This window comes from Stenella coeruleoalba (assembly GCF_951394435.1).
Source record: "Stenella coeruleoalba genome assembly, chromosome: 17".
NCBI lineage: Eukaryota > Metazoa > Chordata > Mammalia > Artiodactyla > Delphinidae > Stenella > Stenella coeruleoalba.
Genome location: NC_137163.1, coordinates 33,717,206 through 33,743,072, shown reverse-complemented (window position 1 = coordinate 33,743,072; position 25,867 = coordinate 33,717,206). Strand labels below are relative to the sequence as shown.

The following is a 25,867-nucleotide window of genomic DNA, read 5'->3' as shown; positions in this document are numbered from 1 at the left end:
TCTTAGGTTCTAGATTTAGAACTCCTAAATTGTCAAAATTTTCTGCTGACTCTGAGAATCTCTCTGTTGTGCCCATAGTCCAAAGAGAAAAAAGAGATGATATAGGTTCCTCTTTGGGGAGTCAGGGTAGGAGCAGACAGAGGAAACAGCGTGAAAAAGCAATTGAGGAGAATGGAGAACAAGTTTACCAGGAAACTGTAGTATGATTGTCAGACAATGCTGATGGAGGTGCTATAAACCTAAATGTTTGTGTCCCACCAAAATTCATGTTGAAACCTAATTCCCCAATATGATGATATTTGGGGTGGGGCCTTTGGGAGGTGATTGGGTCATAAGGGCAGAGCCCTCATGAATGGGATTAGTGCCCTTGTAAAAGAGCCCTCAGTGAGCTCCGTTACCACTCCCTCCATGTGAGGACACAGCCAGTAGACAGCTGTCTATAAACCAGGAAGCAAGGTTCACCAGACACTGAATCTGTCAGCACCTTAACCTCAGACTTCCTAGCCTTAAGAACTGTGAGAAATAAATGTCTTGTTTAAGCTACCCTCTCTACGGTAGTTTTTTATAGCAGCCCAATGGACTAAGACAGTAGGTAATCATGAATGTATAGTAGATCCAATTTGTCTTACATGACTTCTTCTCTAGCAGTATTTGGCTGGTGGGGTGCAAACATGGAAAAACTGGATTGTGGCTTCATAACAGGGTGGAGGAATTTCTTTGAATTTTCTATGTAAGGTAGAAATGCAGATGAAGAACACAGTTCAGGGTATTGATAGAGAATGTTATGACTAGTAATAGAATAGATTGTAGAATCTCAGCTGGATACAAAGAGACACAAAGAAAGGCAGGCTCACGGATTGGGAGAAAGTAGATGAGAGAGAGCTGCGGGGGTTCCCACTTAGGTCAAAGAAGAGTGGTAGGAGGAATAGTTAAACATAGTAATACCAATATGTATTTATCTGTATACTCAAATAGAAAATATATACATTCCTTTACTAGGATAGCCCCTGCACTTACAAAGAAACATTCTTACTCAAAAATGACATACACAAAATGATGTAGCTATGATACAGTTTATTCTAACGTACTAAACTAATAAAATAACAGAACAACTCATTTCTCTGGGGAAAAAAACAAATTCTATATATGCAGGATTGGCTGGATTGACCATAATGTAAAATATATTAAAAATATTTAAGTACACCACACCTAATAAACCTTTCTATGTAAACAGTAGATACTAGCTTTGTTAAATGACCAGACATTTGGAAAAATCAAAACACGGTTGTAAAACAGATATGTCAGTTAAGGTTCCTGGAAACTTAGAAAAAGACTGAATTGTTATGCTTTTACCTGTACAAAAAAAATTCTTCAGCCTTTCATTTTCACCTGTATTTTCTTTAACAGAATTAAGCCCCAAATTTAAAGGCTTAAATTCTTTTGTCCTAATGCCTCAGAAATATCAGATTTTCCTTCAAACCTGTTGCTGTCTGAACAGGAGCAGACCATTTGAAGGGTGGGAAAAACAAAGATATACAGATTTCACTTCTGTGCTACGCATGCAGATTTCTGCTGAGGAAGGGTTCCTGAGTTGGCTACCAGTTCACTCAACTTAGTTCAACAACATAATAGCTGGTTACAGGATTCAACTGGCATTCTTATAGCAGCAGCAGCTCTCTTTATCACCGAAAGTCAGTTAGTGACATTCAGCCCTTAGCTTAATCTGCACAAATGCAATTTGGGAATTCTGCGGTATGACGTTTGCATATTTAAATGTAAAATGCAAAATTCTGAATATGAAAGAATTTATTTTTTAAATACACAAGTTGTTGTGTTTTCTCTATAATTACGTTTTCCATTAACAAATGAAAACCAAAGTGGCAAAAGGAGCTGAAAATTTTGCATGTTCCAAAATGAGAGAACGGGAAAAATTTCGTATATAAAGACATGACTGAGGTAAACTTAAACTGTAAGAATAATTGTTTATTATTGTATGTAACTGAACAGCAAAACAGCCGTGTCTGAAAGCACTGGATCAGTCTTCCTGAGTCCTTCCAAGTCATGATTCTACATGGCTACAAGGAAATATTTTTAATAAATGCAATTTGTCATCAAACAACTAGTTTTTACATTCTTAAATAACCAACTTTACTATAGCAATGATTTAAATACATGTGCTGTTAAAACAAAAGTTATAAACATACTCTGAATTTTTTTCTTTGCCTGTCAGATAATATTAAAAAGAGATTCCACAACTTCTTGATTCCCTAAGAACTAAGAACCAAAACACTAAACATAATAAATAAATATGAAACCTGGAAGCCAGGAAAAGGGGATAGAATACTGAATATAATAAACCAGTGTATTAAAAATCCAGTATTTCAGTATTAAAATGTCATCTCAATACAGTTAGGTTTATTGCTACGATAAATAAGCTTCATGTTAAGGCACCTGTAATCACCTCTGAGAAAGATTTGGATTCAAAACAAAGGGAATATGCAATATAAAACTTTTTTCTTGCATTCTGATGTCACTACCGATATGTTATCAATTTTAAATGTAAGTTTTTGTATGGCAGTAGATGAATGTCTTTGAACATATTTCCTGAATATAGTTAAAATGTTTATGATACTATGATACTTTAATGAATGTATATGGTACCTTAATTAAAGTATGTGACAGTTTAATGGAAAAATAGGGAAAACGAAGTGCAGATGGATGGCAAAGGACTAAATATCAGAAATAAGACAACTTCTAAGAAAAAAAAATATATTGTAGGGACAGTGAGTATGAGCAGATCTTGGCCAAGTCATTGAACTTTGCTGAGCCTCATTCTCTCCATCTATAAATTTCAATCCTGGGCTCCCCTGGTGGCGCAGTGGTTGAGAGTCCGCCTGCCGATGCAGGGGACGCGGGTTCGTGCCCCGATCCGGGAAGATCCCACATGCCGTGGAGCGGCTGGGCCCGTGAGCCATGGCCGCTGAGCCTGCGCGTCCGGAGCCTGTGCTCTGCAGCGGGAGAGGCCACAACAGTGAGAGGCCCACATACCGCAAAAAAAAAAAAAAAAAAAAAAAAAAATTTCAATACTACCTGCTTTGTCAAGCTCATAAGGCTGTTGTGAGATCAAATGAGGTGATGCAAAAACACTCGGCAAACTATGAAGCCTTGAACAGATAAATGGTATTATTATAGGCCAAAATAGCTCAAGTTTCTGATATCCTCTCTAACAGATAAAGTTATGGCCTGTTCCTTTTGCATCCACTTGAAAACTCCCAGTTTTAATCCATTAGATAGTTGTGGAATGAATGGAGCAAAAATTTATGCAAAGAGAAAATTTCTAAACCTTATTAACCAGAATTGTATAAAATGATTTGCTGTGAGTGGGGAACCCCACTGCTTGCTTGGGTTCAGGCTACCTCTTGACAGTTCCCTACGATAGAGGGAGCAGACTTCTCAGATGCTGGCCTTTCCTCAGTCTCCCTAACCAGCTGCTGTCATGCAGCAGGCATCGTTCCATAAAAGAATTAAGTCTCATAACAGCATATAAGAGTTGTGGGAGTATAAGAAATATAGCTGAGGGCAATCACAGGTACATTCCTCAGCTTGGCACAAAGTTGAAATGGTTCAATAATCCCTACCAGGTTCTCCCTTGCTTGGTCCACAGGCCCTTCCTCCATGTATAGAACGGTTATCTAGGCCAGCTTTTTCCAACCTATGTTCTGAAGAACAATAGTTAGGTGAGATGTTAACAGGTGAAAAACAGATCTTTGTTAAGTAGGTTTGCAATATGCAGGGGCAAATCAGTTTATGTACTGCAGAATTTCTCAGTCTTTGATGTACTGACTATACATTCTAAAGGGGAATGGAGTGTACAATATTTCCCAAACTCATTTGACCACAGAATCTCTCCCCACCACCCCACAAAATATCTAGAGGGGCTAACAGCTTCTACAATACTCTTTGGGAAATGCTATTCTAGCTAATTCACCCTGGTTTTAAACATTCCAGGGCTATGTCTGGCTAAAATTACCCTTTTAATTTCTGAAGGAGCAGAATCATTTTGCTTACAAGGTCAACTAGCATGATAACCTCCTAGATTCCACTCCATAAGTATCCTGCCCAAAGCAACTTAGAACTAAATTTCCTTAACTACACACTGAGAAATTCAAAGAAGTTATTCTCATGTTAATGAAAATTATAATCTTTTTAAGGAAATCTTTATGTTCTTCCTAAAACATTAAAAATACAAAGATCTAAGTCTAGATCTTAGGACCTAGAATCACAATTACTTTGAGGAGATGGGAGTATTTTATCACATCACTGCAATTAATACTGTTACTAACAACAACAATAATAATAATAGGAGGGGGAGATGGAAGGAGGAGGAGGCTGCAACAGCAGTATTGGCTAAGAACTGATTTTGCATCTTAATCCTCATACACACTTTATGAATTCAGGACCTACTATTACATTCCTTTTAAAGATAAGTACACTGAGGTTTAGAGAGATTAACTGATTTACCAAGGGTCACACAAAGTAGGACAGAATCTCAAACTCTTATCTGACCCCCCACGCCATGCTCTTAACAAATATAATGCCATCTTTTATTTTAGCGATGAACAAAAGCATTTAGAGGTCATACTCTGACTGTTAAACAGGAAGATTAAAGCATATTTCTATAAATGCAACTTGATTGATATTTGGATTTCCTTTTGAGCAAACTCCTGTGCCCTAAAGAAGATGTTTTAGGGTTTTTTTTTTTTTTAAGCAGAGAAAAATAGACTGCTATTTACCAATGATAAGTTTAGATATGTATGGGAGGGTTTTAAAAATCTGCATCTAAGGTGAAGACATTATCTGTAGTTTCCGCCATAACTGCAAAACGTTGATACTCTGAAACTCGTTTCTCAAAGAAATTTGTTTTCCCCTCTAAAGAAATGTTCTCCATAAAATCAAAGGGATTTTCTGCTTGAAAAACCTGAAAAGAAAAGAAATATTGTTAGACATTCTGAAGAAGCCAAATTATATCCCACAAGAAGAACAATAGATAACTCAGGTCTCCCAACACCTGTCTAGTCACCTTAAGATCACACTATTCCCTAGGGTCCTGGAAGCACTCAAGGCTGATACATTTTAAGATGACTAAGATCACCTATTAACCTCTTAAAGAAACTATACGAGCATCTCTGGTATTCAAAGAAGCAGAAAGAAAAAAAAAGACTATTTTAAAATGGAAATGAAAGATTTAATGCCAAACTAAAATGACTAAAATGTCTTCACAGCTTGAGAAATCTAAAACACCATAGGTATTATAGGCATTTTTCACAGGTATTACCATTAGATAGTCACATCTACATGATACTACAAAATATTAAATTACCAACAATGTACTGTGGACATAAATATGTTTCTTAGTTCATAAGAGAACATATAATCATCAAATTGATGTTAAGGGACCATGATTGGGGAAGACAGAATAAATGCTGTCCATAGTAACCCCAAACAAAAAGTGGCACATAAGTTGACAAAACTTTTTTACTGCTTCTGAATTCAAGAGGCAGGCCTGGAGATAAAGCTTGATGGAAATGGAGATATTTCCGTGATCCATGAAGAACAATAAAAGAGGATTTTTTAAAATTAGGAATATTCCAGCAGGAATTAGGAATACCACAGATAAGAATATATTCAAATAACCCAATTAAAAATGGGCAAAGGATCTGAATGGACAAACGTTTCTCTAAAAAAAGATATACAAGGGCCAATAAGCACATGAAAAGATGCTCAAAATCATTATCCATTAGGGAAATGCAAACCAAGACTACAATGAGATACCATTTCACACCTACTAGGATGGCTGTAATAAAAAAGACAACTTATTGTGGTCATCATTTCATGATGTATGTAAGTCAAATCATTATGCTGTACACCTTGAACTTATACAGTGCTGTATGTCAATTATATCTCAATAACACTGGAAGGAAAAAAAGATAATAAGTGTTAGTGAGGATGTGGAGAAACTGGAACCCTCATATACTGCTGGTGTTAATGTAAAATGATGCAGTGGCTTTGGAAAAGAGTATGGTAGTTCCTCTAATGATTAAAAACAGAGTTACTATATGACCCAGCAATTTCACTTCCAGTTATATATCCAAGGTAAATGAAGACATATGTTCACACAAAAACTTATACATGAATGCTCATAGCAGCATTATTCATAAGAGCCAAAAAAGCAAACCATCCAAATCTCCATCGACCGATAAATGGATAAATAAAATTTGGTATAATCATACAATGGAATATTATTTGGCCATAATAAGGAATAAAGCACTGATACATGTTAACATGAATGAAATCTGAAAACATTATACTGGCTTTGTATATACCATATACCAGTATATGGTATGTATCATATATTGTATGATTCCATTTATATGAAATGGGATTTATAGAACAGGCAGATCTAAAGAGACAAAAAATTAATAATGCCTAGGGCTATGGTGGGGATGGAGGAAAGAAAAGGAAATGACTGATTGCTAATGGGTATAGAGTCTCTTTGTGGGGTGATAAAAATATTCTCAAAGTGTTGTGATAGCTGCACAACTCTGCAAATATACTAAAACCATTGAATTGTACATTTATTAATAGGTGAACTGCATGTTCTGTGATTTATATCTTAAAAAAGCTATATGTATTTTTTTTCCAGAAAAAGTACATATGCTGGGCGTGGTTGAGCTGTGGAACTCTGTGAAATTGCCTGTCAGAAATACTGCTAAGAGGCAGTGAAAAGGTGAGTTATCACTCACAGCAGGATACAGTGGAAAGAGCACAGAACAAGTCATAGATTCACTGGATTTTAAAACTGGGTATCTTCCAAAAAATCTGATCCAAGACATTCATGTCATGGACAAAGTAACTAAGACCAACCTAAATTAAGTAGCTTGGTTTTGACACATAGAAGTACTCAAATATTTATTGACTAATCCAAAACTAAAAGAAAAGTTGAAAACAACATTAATGTGGCTTCTATTTAGAATTCTGTATAAATGACAACCATTTGCTAATTTAAATAATCTCTTATTTTACCAAAAACTAGCATTATAAGAATAATTCTTTTTGTAGTTGAGTTCAAAGTTTAGTTCATGTATTTTAAATTGTCTTGCTTTCTTAATAGACATTCAAGGCTACAAATTTTCCTCTGAGGATCTGTTTGGCTGCATTCTGCAAGTTGTGATATATAGTAATCTTAATGCCATTTAGTTTATATTTTCTATTAGTTTATATTTTCATTTTTACTCTCATTTTAAAGAATATAGTCTCAACTTCTAAGAAGATGGAACTTTTTGGTAATCTTTTATTGTTAATTTCTAATTTTATTGCATTAAATCTAAGAGGTCAGTATAATCTGCTTTTTGAAATTTATTGAGATATTTTGAAGGCCTGTGGAAAAATAATGTTTTATACTACGTCCAGATTTTCTTCTTAGGAGGCATGTTTTATATATCTAGAGTTAGCAAGTTCCCAAAGGAAAAACTAGACTCAGGGGTGTGTAGTTTTCCAATAAGCAGGAGAATGTGGATGTGTGGGTGTGAGGATATGGTGGTGGGTTAAAGGATAGTGAGCTCACTTTAAGGTTTAAGTAAACAAATTAACTTTCCTATAACAAACATATTGTATAACTTAGGAAAAAAAACAATTTCTTTTAATGCATAGTTTATAAATTTCAGAGATCATATTAATGTAATTATAAACTTTATTTCTCTCACTAATGATCAGTAAAAAGAGAGGATCTTGCAACTAAAATATATAAATAGTGATATTTTACAGTTTATAATTACAAAAAATCTTTGCCCCATCTGACTTTTTCATCACAGTATTTTTGTAGTTACCAGAAAATAAATGTATTACCAAGAAAGGTAATGATTACCTCAGCATCATGGATTCCATAATTCTTCTCATTACTTTAAACTTCCATTTCCATGCTGAGAAATCAAAACCTATAATTTCTAATTAACATATTATAGTACATAGTAAATTTCTGTGAATGTTCCACTTACGATGAATACAACATGACCATTTAGTGTTCATTTACTATATGTCTGACACTATTTTAAGTGCTTTAAGTATACCAACTCATCAACAATAATTTGTAGTAAGGATTATTATTATCTTCACTTTACAGATGAGGAAACTGAGACAGTTGTTAAGCAACTTGCCTAAGGTCACATTGCTAGAAAGTGGTGGAATCAGGATTCAAACCCAGGTAGTCTGGCTGCAGCCTCCACCTCTTAAGTCATGTGAAAAGCACACATGAAAATTCAGGTACATTATCTCTGATAAACAAAATGACAGAAATAACTTAAAGACAACTGAGTTCAAAGAGTCAAATTATGACAGTTAATGTCTTCCTAATAATGATTTCCTATTTAAAAGCATTAACCCACAACTTATAATATAGACACATGGGGATTTATCTGAGGGTAAACATATTTGCATATTGAATCCAATTACTTAAAGATAGTCCTGTTAAACAGATACCTACAATTATGTATTACAATGTAATTTATTGAGCTTATTAGTTCTAAGATTTATCAGCATGTACTTCTGTTATGAATTTCATTTAAGTTTCATTTAAGGATTTTGTAAAATCAATTTGTTGATGTAAAACAAGGCTGTTGTGGACAATTAAAAAAAATAGACTAGTATGTTACAAAAGCTTTCAGTGAAATATAGTACGTATTTTAGAGGCCTTACCTCACTATAACATTTTAGCTAGCAGTGATACGTTTTAAACACCTTACCTTTGAGAATCCAAGTTCTGAAAGCAATCTGTCAGCTACAAATTCAATATACTGTTTCATCAAAACACAATTCATTCCGATGAGGCCAACTGGCAAGGCTTCTGTTAAAAACTCCTGAGATATAAAGAAAAACAGAATAAAGTAGAAAGAATGAACAATAAATTGTATGTGTTTTCCAAATAAAAAGAGGGTTCTAATTTTATTAATCTTCTAAGTCACTGATCTTGTTCAAGGAAAGTACACTAGGATAAATTCTTTCAACATGGCAAACAATGCTCATTTGCTTAAAAATGTTTGGGGTGTTACTATTCACATTATTATTTCACATTCTCATATAGCCAAAGTAAATTGAAACTATTACACTACCGGTATTTTTTAAAGTAGCACTTACAGGACCTGAATTTATATGCTTTCTCAATAGAAAAAAAGGAGATACTTTGTTCTGAAATACCCAGAAAAAGATTCACCTAAGATGATTGTTGTGGGGAACATGACTATGAAAGGGAACTGGGAAAGAGAGAAAGCTCAATTAATAGAGAAAATGAGAAAGAAATAGAAATGGATCTGGGAATTGGGAGATAAACTGAACGCCAATTATATTGAAACACAGTGGTAAAGTTTTAATAAAGAAAAAATAAAAGCATATTAACCATTTGGATTTAGTTCTAAAAGTGATTCAAGATTTATGCCTTTTCTCTCTTCTCAATATGAAAACTATGGCTGTTAAAGTATGCACTATTAAAAAGAAGTTTAAAAACTTATTTTACTTTTCAACTAGTTCTTTAAAATGATAAAAGTACTCTAAGTGAAGCATCCAGGTCTTTCCAGTTAGAGATCTTTACATGCCCTAAATCATACTTTACTATTCACTAATTCATTTATTTATTCATTCTGTGAACATTTGATGCATGCTTCAAGCTAGATACCCTGCTAGTTTAAGAATACAAAACAAGAAACCATCACTGCCCTCTAGCAGCTAAAAACCTAGAGAGCTAAGATAATTAAAATAGTTTGTTATGGCATGAAATTTGACAGATCAATGAGACAAAAAAGTAGTCCTGAAACAAATTATAGTATACATAAGATCTTAATATATAATAAAGACTGACTTATAAACCAAATTATAAGTTGACATAATAACTGCAATACATCATCTATTGGTACTGCCAGGTTGACCATATAATATTGCTGATACCTATTTTGACCTACAAAATGGCAATTTCATGTGTCAACCTAATGAAATAATGGTACAAACACCAAAGAAAGAGAGATGTGCTAATTATGTAAGCTTTCCTGCTTACCTGCTCAATTTCAACAGCATTAACAATGATCTCCCTAACCCTTTCTTCTGAAGGCTTATTTACTAAGTATTGAAACATCAGGCAAGCAAAGTCACAGTGAAGCCCCTAAAATAGAAGAAAAATATCACTGTCAAAGGACATTTAATCAGCTATTTTCACACAGTGATGCCTCAGGCATTATATAAAGTAGTTAGGAATGCAACACTGAACTTCTGGAAGACAGAAGAAGGATTAACAGGGTCAGGAACTTCTTTTCTTCAAGCCTTATTAAAATGCCAATTATAATAACCTATAATGAAAAATTTTCAATGCCAGCAAATCTCAGTTCATTAACATGGAAGAAGAATTAATTAACAACAAATCTGCAACCAAAAGCATTTTGGAAAGGAAAACAAAGAAGAATCAAAATGCAAATTCGCTCATTTTTAGTGTTTTTTAAAAAATTAAGAAATGATTGAAAAACAATTAAGTATTTAAAGAACAGGTGAAACTCACAGATTTCAAAAACACAAGTTATATTAAACAAGAATGGCTCAAGATAGAATTAAATTCAGTGTAATGAAAATGGAAACTGAAGAATTAAGGATACCATCTGAAGCTGTATAAAGCAGAAATGACATTGCAGATAACTCAACGACGAAAGAAAGCAAAATTGTGAAATACCTTGAGAACAGAATAGTTATGCAAATATATGAAGTGATATAGAAATTAAATAATTGGAGAACAGAATAGTTACGCAAATATATGAAATGATATAGAAATTAAATAATTGGAGAACAGAGCAAGGAGATTCAACCTACAATAATCGGGATTTCAAAACACAGAACAGATGGTATAAAGCTGAAAGCAACAGACGAAAATTTCAAAAAAAAAACAAAAAGAGAAAGGTCAGAGACATAGAAAGATGATGGAGTTCTAAACAAAATTAACAATTAGAGACTGACAACAAGGCAGAGTCAATTAACATTTCTAAACTACAAAGAAAAAGAAATGAATCTGTAAGCCAACAAGGGAGGAGAAGGTGGAAGGACTACACACTTTAGAGGATTACAAATCAGAGCTGCTTAGCTTTTTCTAAATGAAACAACAAAAACCCAGACAATTGAAAGATAAGACTCAAATCAAGGGTTGTTTTCCAAGGATTATTTACCTAGTTAAATTGTCATTCCCAGAAGAAACCATTAGGAAAAAAACTCTTTAAATAGCTGATCTTAGAAAATTTACTAGTGAAACATACCCCCTCCACTTGACTCAAGAGGATATTTCAAATTACCAAAGGCTGAATTTCAAATGAACTGCTGAAAGGTGACAACGTAGTGTTGATTAGAACCGACAGCTAGCTACCTATTACAGAGATGAGTAAGTCAAAGGCAGGCACTTGTAATTGTTAAATCAATAAGGGAATAAAATTAATTTTGAGGTTTAAAGCGACTCTAATCAAAATCCTAGTGGGGTTGTTTTTAAGTTAAAAAATTAATCTGGAAGCCTAAATGGGCAGAATCTTTTAAGAACACTTTAAAAATAAAAGTTATGAGATTTAGCCTACTAATTATCAAAACATAAAAAACTACAATAATTAAAATAGTTTATTATGGCATGATATTGACATATAGGTTAATGAAAAAGAAAAAGCCCTGAAACAGATTTTAGTATACTTGAAGTCTTAATATATAATAAAGAAGACATCACAAGTCAATGGAGAAGGAAGGATTACTTAAAGAGAATTGGAAAAACTTCCGAAGAGTGTGTGAAATAAAATTAAGTTACATTCTAACTTATCCTATGCTTTATTTATATTACATTCCATACTTGTACTAAAGAAATTTCAATGGCATTAAAGAGTTAAATGTTCAAAAGCCAAAACCAAAGTATGTGTGACTATTTAACTCATCTCTGAAAGTAGATCCCACGAATTTCAGGGTTTTGTACATTAAAAGAACAAACAGGGGACACACAATTTTTGAGGGCAGGAGCCCACTGTGTCCCCCTTTGCCTGGCAAAGTAATAGAGCTATCCTCTTCTACTTCACCCAAAACTCTGTCCCCTGAGATTCGATTTGGCACGGGTATACAGAGAGGCCAAGCTTTCGGTAACAATTTTGGTGATCACCAAGGGACTGCCTCGGGGACGGTCGGGGGGGGGGGTGTCCCTAGAAGCCAGATCACCTGGGACGCTTGCCTGGAGGCCGAGCCCCCAGTCATAACCCTGTCTGCCATCCTGGCAGTTGGAACTCTGAGGTGGGAATAGACAGAGGAAGAGGGACCGCCCTAGCAACTGCCAAGGCCCTTTTTGCCTTGAGGACATTCCTCTCTTCCTCTCTTCCTCCTGCCTGGACCGCCCTGGACGAACTACTCCTAGGAATTGTTTTGGGGAAGCAGAAAAGATAGCGTCTGATGTCGCAACACCTCTGCCAGAATCTGGGTAAGTCCCTGGGAGTGCACTCCCAGGCTCCTTCAATTTTGTCCCTCTGAAGAACTTTTGGTTCCATCTGGGGAACGTTTGGTTCCCATCTGGGGATTTTCTGTTTCAGAAATCCCATCTGTAAGGTGCAGCTTAGACTAAGGTCATGGGATAAGTGGACTTGGAAGCAACCACTCTGAGCTTTGTGCTGTCTGTTTTTTTCTGGCATAAGGCTTCCGTCTGCTGGCGAGGGTTCTGTTTTGTTTTCAGTCCGCTCATGAGTGTTCTATCAATCAAATATAGGAAGTGCTCCTTCTTTTTCTTCTCCTTCTTCTTCTTTTCCTTCTCCTCCTTCTTCCTCCTCTCCTTCCTCTCCGTTTTCTTTTTTTCTCCTTCTCCTTCTTCCTCTTCCCCTTCCCCTCCTTCTCCTCCTCTTTCTCCATCTGATAGCCCCCTGGGAAAAATCTTGGCAGACTCATCGACCTATAGTTCTAAACCTATAACTAGGAAAAAAATGAAATTCTATTGTAATTCTGTTTGGCCAACGTACATTCTTGAAAATGAGGAAAGATGGTCTTTGTTTTTTTTCGTTGTTGTTGTTGTTGTTTTTTGCGGTACGCGGGCCTTTCACTGTTGTGGCCTCTCCCATTGCGGAGCTTAAGCTCCGGACACGCAGGCTCAGCGGCCCTGGCTCACGGGCCCAGACGCTCTGCGGCATGTGGGATCTTCCCGGACCAGGGCACGAACCCGTGTCCCCTGCATCCGCGGGCGGACTCCCAACCACTGCGCCACCAGGGAAGCCCAAATGAAGAAAGATGGTCTTTGAATGGTAGCCTAAATTATTATACTATTCTCCAGCTAGAGCTGTTTTGTCATAGGAATAGAAAGACAGGAGAAATTCCATATGTTCAAGCATTCACGCAGTTACATAATAAAAGCGAGCAGCTAGGTAACAAGCTGATGGTACAAAGAGAAAGGAAAGTCATTTTGCCTAGAGCTGGTTGTTTCTGAAGGGAAAGGAAAATAAGGAAGACTGAGAAAAGAGTTGTACATGTTTTGTTCGTGGGACCATGTTTGTTGTAAGTATGCATGTCAGTACATTGACCGGTTGAGACGTCTTTGAATAACAGGGCTCACTAACAGGGCTCACGTGTGACAACACCAGGGAATCCGTCCTATTGTGTCTGGTTTTGCCTGTGGCAGAATGTTGGTTGGGATTTTCCCTTCTGGACTAGCCTTGTTATGGGTGATCAGAGCTCTGTTCCATCTTATAACACCCCACCCAGGGTATTTTTACAAAATTGGAAGATCTTCAGCTATTCCCCCATGAAAAGGAATTGTTATTTCTCTCCCCCTGTGCCTGGGCCCACCAGAACACTTATTTTATCTAGACCATCTCTAGTTCCTGAGAGTGAAGAAAAAGGCAGGGAAAGAAGGCCTTTTTAAACTCAAGCAAAAAAATTCAGATCTCTGGTTCAGTCTTTACATAAAAGTTAACTTGTAAATGAGCTCTATCTAATTGACTTAAAAGTAAACACTTACAAATTAAATCAAAATGTCTAGAAAAATGGCCAAGATAAATTTTAGGACCACATGATCTGGGAAATATTCAGTACTGAATTAATATCTGCTATTGAAGGTGGCTTAAGCTTGTTGGTTTGATTAATATAGACATGTCTTTAGAGTCATCAGTGTTAAGTAATGCAAGTGAGATAAGAGCTTTTGGGTAAACTCTTTAGGAATAATTCTCCATAAGAAAGCACATGTTTTTAAAGTTGTGCATGATCAGGATTTTCAAAGATTGGGTTAAATCTATTTGGGTAAATGGATTTTGCTGGGAGTGGGCTAGGGCAAGACCAGATTCCTATTTGCCCTTGAAATCTTTTCACTTTGTATAAAATGAGTAAGTATTGTTTGGCAGTTTCTAAAGGTTCTTTTGATCTCCAGCTAACTTTGAGATTCTTCAGAGGGCCCCTGAGGCATCTCAGAGAGAAATATTTAACTAGGATTATTTGGTATGTTAAATTAAATGTAATCAGTCAAGTTAAATGTAATCCTGGTTATTGTAACCAAGTTTCTTTACCAATTACATTGCAGTCAGATGCTTAACTGAGCCCTTTTAAGTCTTTCTGCTGCTGTACTCTGATGCTTTTGCAAAGGTACTTCATCTTCAAGAAGACTTATGTGAAGGACCCCTTTTGACAAATACAGGTCTCTGATAAATTTCATATCATACAGCTGAGCTGGTTAAGAAATGTTAAAATCTTAATGGAGAATCTGATGGCTTCATAAAAAGTTAGCAAAAGGATTAGTTACCGAGTGGGCTGGTAAATAATGTTTATGGTTTTCCCAGACATAGGGAAGCCCTTCCCCTCAAGCTACTTATGACTTAGAACAATTGGGTAAATTACACCTCTGTAGGAAAAACTGAAATATTCTTTTATCTCTGCCTAGTCCCTCCAGAAATTGGAGACTCTTGGGTTATGAAAATGGGGGTAATTTTAGAGAAAAGGATTATGTTTCAATAGATATGAAATTCTAGTTCTGTTAATTGAAGTTTGAATTTATGAAAGTTATTGTGTTAGTCACACTTTTGCCCTGATGTTTAGGAGGAAAGGAAAACTACCCAGTGAAGGTATCAGAGTGTAATTACTCATCATGTACCACTGCTTGTTTTAGGTCTATTGCTGAAAGCACATGTACAATGCTTGTGTGACAATTGGGTATAAATGATAAAATGTATAGCCTATAAAGCATGTCCTCATTAACATACCTCTGTGCTTGTTCACTACACTTGATCAGTTTTCCCCCAATGTGGATTGACTAGGTAAATACAAAGGAGGCCTAGCACCAAGGGACATGATCTACACCTGGGGCAAACAGCTGAATCACCCTGGCACCAAGGGACAGATATTTTGATCATCAATGTCTTCTACTGAAAGACTTGCAATCAAAAGGGGAAATGAAAGAAAAAAATCTGCACATATTGAGGTATGAGGAAGTCACTCTGGTCTATACATGGTTTAACTTTAAAAAGCGGTAAAAAGCAGCCTGTTTTGTGGCCTTTCAGACGTGCATTGTACATCTGCTTTAACATTGACATGGGGAATGCATTTGAGAGTCAAAATGGAGTAATTATGATAAAACTACATGACCATTGTGGATGTGATTTCAGACACATTCATTCCTGTATTGTTGTAAACTTGGAATTTTCTGAGCTATGTCAAACTCAAGGATGCCACAAGGATTTAAAAATTCCCCCACCCTCTTCAATGAGATTTTGGCTGAAGATTTAAGAGGATCACACCTGGATCAAGGTTGAGTAGAAGCCTTTCCAGCCAGAAGGGAAAAAGTAGTAACAGTCAAAAAGAGAAACATCTCTAACACAGGAAGAAAAAAATTAAACAGTATGTACAACAGACTGGTCAATTGTTAACTGTATGCATGGATGAGTTTATGTTCCACAGGTCTCCCCCTCACCTGGAAGCTCTCTTGCATCCCCTCAAAGCAGGAGACAAGGTGCTGCTGAAAGTATGGAAAGAGCAAGGACCTAAGCAGCAGCTTAAAGAGAAACAGAAGGGATCCTAGGAAGGGATCCTATAACATTCTTCTTACTACTCATGTCTCTCTAAAATGGGATGGAGTAAAGCCATGGGTACATCACACCAGAGTAAGATTACCAGAGACTGACCAGCCAAGCCTGCCTACAGCCAGCGAGCAGACTCCCGAGAAGTGGACATCTCACCCTTCGGGAAACTTAAGTATTTGTTCCGACAAGCGGAATGAAAATTCTGTTTTCTTAGCCTTTCTCATACCTTCTACCTATAGATTCATATGCTGATTCTTTTTGATAATTCTAACGGCTAGATATGTAGTCAGCTTCCTATTTCCAGGTCTTCAGGATTGCCTTGATGGGTTTTCACCATACAAGGGATAGTTTGGAAACAACTGGCTACAACAAGTCTCTCCTAAGTACCAGTTCCAAACTGGCCTTCAGACCTATCCTGAATTCCTAAGGGAATGAGATCCATTCTGTCTATTAAAGTTCCAGTCGTCACTCTTACCTCTAACCGGACCAAGGAATTGAGATCTTAATCATATAAGACTCGGATCCAGGATGTGGAACTCAAATATGTTTAATTTGGTATCTATTGCCCCAAAATTAGGCAGGACTATGCCCCATCTGAGCAGGAAGTAGTCAGAACAGTCATCACCCACTTCCCTGAAAGATCTGGGGAAAGATAAAAACCGAAGTAAGGATTAAAACCAATTCTTCCTAAAACAGGGTTCCTCCGTTTATGATTAACATCTCTATCCAAAATGATTGTTCCCTTTCTTGTCCAGTATCTGTCCTCAAGATTGAGGAATATCAAAGAAAAGGTGGAGTGAAACTGAGTGAGGCCCTGTGGTGCTCCCAGGCTTGGAGGCCCTTTTGTCCCCCATTTCTTGTAGGCAAGACTCCAGCCTCCATGACCTTCCCTGAGTTCCAAAGGGCAGATTCGAACAGAGAAATGTAGTTTTCTTCGAGGTCAGGAGCCCACTGTGTCCCCCTTTGCCTAGCAAAGAAATAAAGCTATCCTCTTCTACTTCACCCAAAAAAAAAAAAAAAAGAACAAACAAAATTAAAAAGCAAATGACAAACTGGGAAAATATTTGCAGTAAATATAACAAAATTCATATTTTATATTATATTCATGTGATAAATATAACAAACTCAATAAACAAATACTTATTGAAAGAGCCCAATCAGTTACTGTGCATTGGGAATATATACCGATGGTAATAAAAGCAAAAGACCAGAACAGGTAACTACAGAAAAAAAGACAAATGACTAGTATCACTATGAAAACAATGTTCAATCTAAGCAGTAATCAGATAAATGCAACTAAAACTAATAATGAGATACTAACTACTCCTATCAAATTTATCCAATGTTTAACAAGTAAATCTGGTAAGGGTATAGTAAGAAAAGACATTTTCATACATTGTTAGGCGGGGCTACAAATTGTTATCTGATTTCTGGAAAGAAGTCTGCAAGTGAGTATGATGGCCTTTAAAATGTTCATGCCTTATACTCTAGTAGTTTTATTTCTAGGGAATATACCTTAGGAAAATAGTATGAAATTAAGACAAAGCTTATATACAAAGATAGTCATTTTGCATTATAGCAAAACAAATAAAAAACCAGGAAACGACCTAAATTTCTAATTATAGTCAAATAAATGATACATGTACTCATTAGGATATGTAATATATAATCTAACAAAACTGTTTCCGAAAAATGCTTAATGTCATAGAATAATGTTCATAATATTCTGCTTAGTGAAAAAAGATGATCTTAGCTCAAAAAAATATGAAAAACGCAGAATATCTCAAATTATAAAAATGTTTGTATATATTTACATAGGTTTAAATGTAGAAAATTGTCCAGAAGGAAATACAAAATATGGAAGGTGGCTATCTCTGCGTGTTGAGACTGAATGATTTTATTCTCTTAATTCTCTATAATAATCATATATAACATTAATAATAAAAATTATTAGAAATTTAAAGACACAAAACAACACAAAGTAATTATACAAAGCATTTTTTTTTCTTTTGGCCATGCCATGCGGTTTGCAGGATCTTAGTTCCCCAACCAGGGATTGAACCTGCTCCCCCTTAGCAGTGAAAGCACAGAGTCCTAACCACTGGACTATGAGGGGATTCCCAAAAAGTACTTTTACATATTGTTTCATTGCATTTTAACAAAAGCCTGTTAAGGTGTATAACTGAAGAAACTGAGGCTCAGAGAAGTTAAGTAACTTGACAAGGTCACTTTAGAAATAAGCTGAGGAGCCAGGATTAGTCAATCAATGTGACCCAAATGGCTATAATGGTCTAACACTGAGAACACAAAGATAAATAACAAGGTTTCTGCACTCAAGGAACTTGAGTCCAGTAGAGGAGAGAGACAAGAGTGCAATAGAAAACTACTAGAGCTAATCAATGAATTTGATAAAGTAGCAGGATACAAAATTAATGCACAGAAGTCTCTGGCATTCTTATACACTAATGATGAAAAATCTGAAAGTGAAATTAAGAAAATACTCCCATTTACCATTGCAACAAAAAGAATAAAATATCTAGGAATAAACCTACGTAAGGAGACAAAAGACCTGTATGCAGAAAATTATAAGACACTGATGAAAGAAATTAAAGATGATACAAATAGATGGAGAGATATACCATGTTCTTGGATTGGAAGAATCAACATTCTGAAAATGACTCTACTACACAAAGCAATCTACAGATTCAATGCAATCCCTATCAAACTACCACTGGCATTTTTCACAGAAGTAGAACAAAAAATTTCACAATTTGTATGGAAACACAAAAGATCCCGAATAGCCAAAGCAATCTTGAGAAAGAAAAACAGAGCTGGAGGAATCAGGCTCCCTGACTTCAGACTATAATACAAAGCTACAGAAATCAAGACAGTATGGTACTGGCACAAAAACAGAAATATAGATCAATGGAACTGGATAGAAAGCCCAGAGATAAACCCATGCACATATGGTCACCTTATCTTTGATAAAGGAGGCAAGAATATACAGTGGAGAAAAGACAGCCTCTTCAATAAGTGGTGCTGGGAAAACTGGACAGCTACATGTAAAAGTATGAAATTAGAAAACTCCCTAACACCACACACAAAAATAAACTCAAAATGGATTAAAGACCTAAATGTAAGGCCAGACACTATAAAACTCTTAGAGGAAAACATAGGCAGAACACTCTATGACATAAATCACAGCAAGATCCTTTTTGACCCACCTCCTAGAGAAATGGAAATAAAAACAAAAATAAACAAATGGGACCTAACGAAACTTCAAAGCTTTTGCACAGCAAAGGAAACCATAAGCAAGACCAATAGACAACCCTCAGAGTGGGAGAAAACATTTGCAAATGAAGCAACTGACAAAGGATTAATCTCCAAAATTTACAAGCAGCTCATGCAGCTCAATAACAAAAAATCAAACAACCCAATCCAAAAATGGGCAGAAGACCTAAATAGACATTTCTCCAAAGAAGATATACAGATTGTCAACAAACACATGAAAGAATGCTCAACATCATTAATCATTAGAGAAATGCAAATCAAAAGTACAATGAGATATCATCACACACCGGTCAGAATGGCCATCATCAAAAAATCTAGAAACAATAAATGCTGGAGAGGGTGTGGAGAAAAGGGAACCCTCTTGCACTGTTGGTGGGAATGTAAATTGATACAGCCACTGTGGAGAACAGTATGGAAGTTCCTTAAAAAACTAAAACTAGAATTACCATATAACCCAGCAATCCCACTACTGGGCATATACCCTGAGAAAACCATAATTCAAAAAGAGTCATGTACCAAAATGTTCATTGCAGCTCTATTTACAATAGCCAGGACATGGAAGCAACCTAAGTGTCCATCAACAGATGAATGGATAAAGAAGATGTGGCACATATATACAATGGAATATTACTCAGCCATAAAAAGAAACGAAATTGAGTTATTTGTAGTGAGGTGGATAGACCCACAGTCTGTCATACAGAGTAAAGTAAGTCAGAAGGAGAAAAACAAATACTGTATGCTAACACATATATATGGAATCTAAGAAAAAAAAATGTCATGAAGAATCTAGGGGTAAGACGGGAATAAAGACACAGACCTACCAGAAAATGGACTTGAGGATATGGGGAGGGGGAAGGGTAAGCTGTGACAAGGTGAGAGAGTGGCATGGACATATATACACTACCAAACGTAAAATAGATAGCTAGTGGGAAGCAGCCGCATAGCACAGGGAGATCAGCTAGGTGGTTTGTGACCACCTAGAGGGGTGGGATAGGCAGGATGGGAGGGAGGGAGACACAAGAGGGAAGAGATATGGGAACATATGTATATGTATAACTGATTCACTTTGTTATAAAGCAGAAACTAACACACCATTGTAAAGCAATTATACTCCAATAAAGATGTTAAAAAAAAAGAAGTGCAATACATGTTATGGACTCTAAGGTAGGGACAAGTTCAGGTTTCAGAGGAATACATAGAGCAAAGAGTGGTCAGTTTTACCTAATTGGGGTAGGAAAGTTTTAAGTGGCAACTTGTGAGAAGGTAATCAACAGATGAAAACAAAAATGGTAGAAAAGATGGAAAGAGTGTTGCAGACAGAGGGAGACAAGATTTAATGACTGACTGGATATAGCAAAAAAAAAAAAGAAGCAATCTAAAATGACTCCCAAATTTCAAATTCGTATGACTGGGTAGAAGGTAGAGGCACTCAATGAGACAGAGAAAACAGGAAGAACACATTTCAGGAGAAAGATGATGAGCTTGATACTAGGTTTGAGATATCTGTGGAGCCTTCCAGGAGAAAACGTCTATCATGCACTTGAATTTATGGGTTTGGAGCTCAGGAAAGAATAACCAGGCTACAGATAAAGTTTTAATTGTTATGAGCATCTAGGTGGCAGCTGATTCCATGGGAATAAATAAGATCAGCCAGGAGGTCATGTATAGGGAAGGAGAGCAACCAAAGTGGGAACCCAGGAGTACATTGGTACATAAGGATGGGCAGAGATTGAGGAGGAACAGTAAGAGAGGTAGGAAGAAAACACAGTCTTAAAATCCAAGGAAGAATTGACTTCCTGTTTTATTTTAATTAACAGGATATTTGTGTCACCATAAGTATTTTCAGCAGAAGGAAAAATAAATGAACAGCAGCTATGATTACAAATATAAGTAGAAGAATACTTCATTCCTTACTTCATCTCTGCTGATGAGTTCATTGGAAAAAGTAAGTCCAGGCATAAGTCCTCTTTTCTTTAGCCAGAATATAGCAGCAAAAGATCCCGAGAAGAAAATTCCTTCTACAGCAGCAAAGGCCACCACCCTTTCCCCTGGGAGACAAAAAATAGTTTCACTTTCTGAAATATCATATACTGCAGACATTTTCAAGCTTATATATGTATAATATATACCTTTACATATATTTTTTAATAATAATATCACAACTGTTTTGCCAAGAAACACAATCAACAAGTTAGTGCTGCGGCCAAGTCTTCAGAGGAGGAAGTTTGCCACCTCTACCTACTAGAGCAGAAAGGTATGTCAACTTCAGGTCTTAGGTCCAACACTGGACTCCTGCAGGTCTTGGAATGTGGACAAAGGAGAGCCTTCCACACGCAAAAAAAGAGGTGATATATCTGTGCACCACACATGCCTGTGAGTGCAGGTACGTGTTTGTTTGGTTTTTTTTTTGCAGGTACGTGTTTGTGAATGCAATATGTACATACATGTATGTTTGAACACTATGCTCTGTTGACCCTTTTGAAAACAAAAATAGCTCTTTAGACTAGTGACTTATTTGTTTTAGGATGGAGAGTTATCATTAATTTAACATAGATTACTATATTTTCATCTTGCTATTAATAAGATAATAGGTATAATTGATTCATTTTTAATTGACATAAATGTGATGTCATGTGAATGTTCATCTATAAGGGAACTAGACTATAATTTTATACAAACTTTGAATAAGAGGAACGTTGTCATTTTAACTATTCTATGCATTCACATGAATGCTACAGAATGAAAATCATAACAGAAATAATTATAGAAGGCTATTCTTTTTGGAGAAGATTAAAGGATTATTAGCGTTAAATTTTACAAATTTTCAAGAATAGATGTGAGCTACAAATGTTCCAAAACGTTTCTTCTAAAAGCTATAATGAATTGTAAAGGCCTCATGATTTTAGAGATAGGAAAGTAGGATGTATTTTTAAGATACAGCTAACCTCTATGATGCAATGCAATAAGATTGTGTAACTCATACTTATTTTGATGTTTGAAATGTAATTTAATTACGTATATTAAGGTTGAATCTATATATTTAATGTTTTAAAGTTCTTTAAAGATATTTTAAAAAACTAAGCAGTATATCTCACTTTTTTAAAAAACTAAGCAGATTGTCACAGGATGACTGCCACCCTCCTCTATTTTCTCTATTTCTAGGTTACTTCTTTGGTAGTATCATGAAAGACATGCTTTCTGTGAGCCTGTCCATCATTTTCTATCCACACTAATCTTTTCAGTGCATATTGAACACCTTGACATTTCCCTTTGTTTTTCTCTAAAGCCAATGTTTCTCAAAATGTGCTTCTCAATCCACTTGTGAGAAAATCAGCTGGGTATAAAATGCAGATCACTCTCTGGTGAGGACCAAGAATTGGCAGGATTTTTCCACAAATTCTCCAGATGATTTTATGCACACTGAGAATCACTGCTTTTCTCATTCTTGAAATGAACTGAAAGCAATGCAGACATATATGTTTCTTCCCTGATACACTACATCTTGCCCATATCCTACACTACATCACTGGTTCTTGACGTGTGGTCCAGGGATCCCTGGAGATCCACAGACCCAGGAGGTCTGTGAAGTCAAAACTATTTTCATAGTAATAATAAGACACTATTAATCTTTTTTACCATCATTCTGTCATGAATATACAGTGGTGTTTTCCAAAGGCTACAGAACATATTCACAACAATCTGAAAAGCCTGGTAAAATACTTCTCCTTTTTCTAACTACATATCTGAAGGAGGTTGGATTTTCTTTATATACTTCAACCAAAACAACATTCTGCAACAAATTGAATGCAGAAGCAGATATAATCCAGCTATCCTCCTATTAAGTCAGACATTAAAGAGATTTGCAAAAATAAAAAACTAGGCCATTCTCATTCCAGTGAGAATGGAATGGCCAAAACTAGGCCATTCCAATTTTTTGGGAAAATACAGTGTTTCTTTTCATAAATATACATTATTTATTTCAAACTGCAATGGGTTATTACTGTTAATTTAATATGCATTAATAATTAAATATTTTGAAAATTTCTTGGCTTTAATTTCTAATATGAAAATATCAATAGATATAACCAGTCCTCAATAATTTTTAAGAGTGCAAAGGAGTACTTAGACCAAAAATTTTGAGACCTCTTTCCCCACATGATGAATAAAACCAGAAATTAAAGACAACCAATTGTAAAATAAATAAGAAAGGTACTTAGAGCTATTTAAATTAAATATCTGAATATTTTAATTAAATGTAATAAATATTTATATTATAAGAAACAATGTTAATCACTTCCGTAAAAAAATGTTATTGGATCTCAACTCACCCAAAAGGGTGTTTGCGTTTAACTTATCTGTGAAAAATAAGCCTGTTATTGCAAACTGTTTCTTGCCTTAGTTGAGTGCACTAATTTACATATTTGTTCCCTGAAAAATGTTAAGACTTTGATTTGCTTTATTTTAGGGAAAATAAACATTACTGAAAGCATATAGTCTTGCTCTAATATTCTTGTCAGAGTCTATGTGACTGATTCTTATTTACCTGTAATTATGCGCTGACATTTAACCTTTCAACTTTCAGTTTAATAAACAGAATAGATAATAGATTTAGATTATTTTTCACCAGTTTCGAATTAATTCTTAGGAATAGTGATACTACACCATGTAAAATAGCATTGTATAACCCAAGGCTAATTTGATCATATATAAATTAAAGCTACATACCAAAAGTAGATTTTCTATCTGCTATCCATCGCAAGGCCCAATCTGCTTTTTTCTTAACATATGGCATTGTTTCAATTGCATTAAATAAAAATTCCCTGTAAAAACAAAAGATTAATGGCAAAGTTATTCACTTGGTTTTTTGGTTTTTTTTTTTGTTTTTATCTTTGGCTGTGCCACACGGCTTGCAGGATCTTAGTTCCCCGACCAGGGATTGAACCCCGGGCCCTCAGCAGTGAAAGCGCCGAGTCCTAACCACTGGACCACCAGGGAATCTCCAATTTACTTGTTTTTAATCAGACTATATTTGATTCTATGCAATTCTATGGTATGCAACAGACCTGTAGTTTTTCTGTATTTTTGCATGTCCATAAAATATAGAAGTGAAAGTAAAACTCAAATTAGTGCTTTGGATCTGGTCTTATACAAAATTGACTAAATCAGAATATTTAATTTCTAAACAGAACAGTGTGTGAACAGTTTTTTAAGATATACTATCCAAAGATTTACTGGTCCTATACAAGTTTTTTTTAATCTAACACATTATTAAGCAATAGAAAATATTGTCCTCCTAAACTTCCATATTTGAATAATCTTTCCCTAATATTTAGTTCCTTAATATTAACATAATCAAGCAATAGGATAAACCTTTGTAAACAAAATCCCAGCAGTAATACCTTTTCTTAGGATCTCTGATGTAAGTGTCTATTAGCAAACTGTACATCTCTGAGTGAACATTTTCGATGAGAATTTGAAAGCCATAGAAACAGCGAGCCTCTGGAACCTGCACCTCCTGACTAAAGCGCTCCACCTAAGAAGATAAGGGAAACAAATATATCCAATTCTATGGGCTCTCATTAAACACTGCAAATCAGAATCTGGACATTAGAATTATCACTTAAAAATCACCTGTCATGCCACAGACAGGTCAGAAAGACCTTATGAATTATTTTAAGCAGTACTACTTAATCCATCAACCCTCCACAATTAGTTGCATACTATATTCTTAAGCAATTAAATAAACTGACCTATTAGGTGGAGATACTGCCTATAAAGCCAAATAAACTTTAGAACATCTACCAAAAATAATTATTTTGCTTTGTAGAATTGACCTTAATTAGATCTACTGAAGCCCCTACAAGCTTATAATGAAAGTTTGCATCTTCCCATTCTTTTTAATAAGAAAGCATGTCTTCTAACCAACCATAATAGAAGTTTAAAAATGGGAAGCCAGACCCAGTGCTCCATGGCAGAGCTCTGGAAAGATTATTAAGGTGCAGGTTCTCTATTAGGATTACTATCTAAGGGTAAAATCAAACTCATGCTTATGCCTTGTAAGTAGTTTTGATTGGTACAATATGCTTGATTTCATGATATTTTGGGGGGTCAAATAACAGAAATGTATCCTTGCCTCTGACACTTCATCAGAAAAAATGTTCTCAAGAGTTAAGTTCATTTCTTAGACATCATTTTTCAGACTCAGTCTGATTATCTTACCACCATTACTGTCATTTAACTGCTGAATGAGAACAAAAGTGGAAACAAAAATCTTACCAAATTTTCATTCACAATTCCGTCACTGGCTGCAAAAAAGGCTAAGATGTGAGAGATAAAATACTTCTCTTCTGATTTAAGCTTGTTCCAGTGAGGGAGATCCTTTGATAAATCAACCTGAAATAAAAAGATTTTTGAAAGTTTTAACTTAAATTCTTCTCAAAGTATGGAAAACTGACTTCCATTTCAAAGTTAAGGTGGGACATCTCATT

The 25,867-nt window shown here is 35.5% G+C and overlaps 1 protein-coding gene across 2 annotated transcripts in view; it reads right to left on the bottom strand.

Annotated features, from left to right (window-relative positions):
- Positions 1-1,127: 1,127 nt before the first annotated feature.
- The window catches only part of RRM2B (ribonucleotide reductase regulatory TP53 inducible subunit M2B), a 37,570-nt gene continuing 12,830 nt past the window's right edge, over positions 1,128-25,867 (bottom strand). The window contains exons 3-9 of one of the 2 annotated variants that reach the window (XM_079901837.1): positions 25,656-25,772; positions 24,779-24,912; positions 24,105-24,199; positions 21,294-21,427; positions 10,100-10,204; positions 8,799-8,912; positions 1,128-4,978 (exon numbers count right to left, since the gene is read on the bottom strand). In XM_079901837.1, the coding sequence (XP_079757963.1) occupies positions 4,826-4,978; positions 8,799-8,912; positions 10,100-10,204; positions 21,294-21,427; positions 24,105-24,199; positions 24,779-24,912; positions 25,656-25,772 (852 nt within the window). In that variant the 3' untranslated portion in view covers positions 1,128-4,825. The remainder of the gene's footprint in view (positions 4,979-8,798; positions 8,913-10,099; positions 10,205-21,293; positions 21,428-24,104; positions 24,200-24,778; positions 24,913-25,655; positions 25,773-25,867) is intronic. The other variant, XM_079901838.1, reaches the window with a different exon arrangement.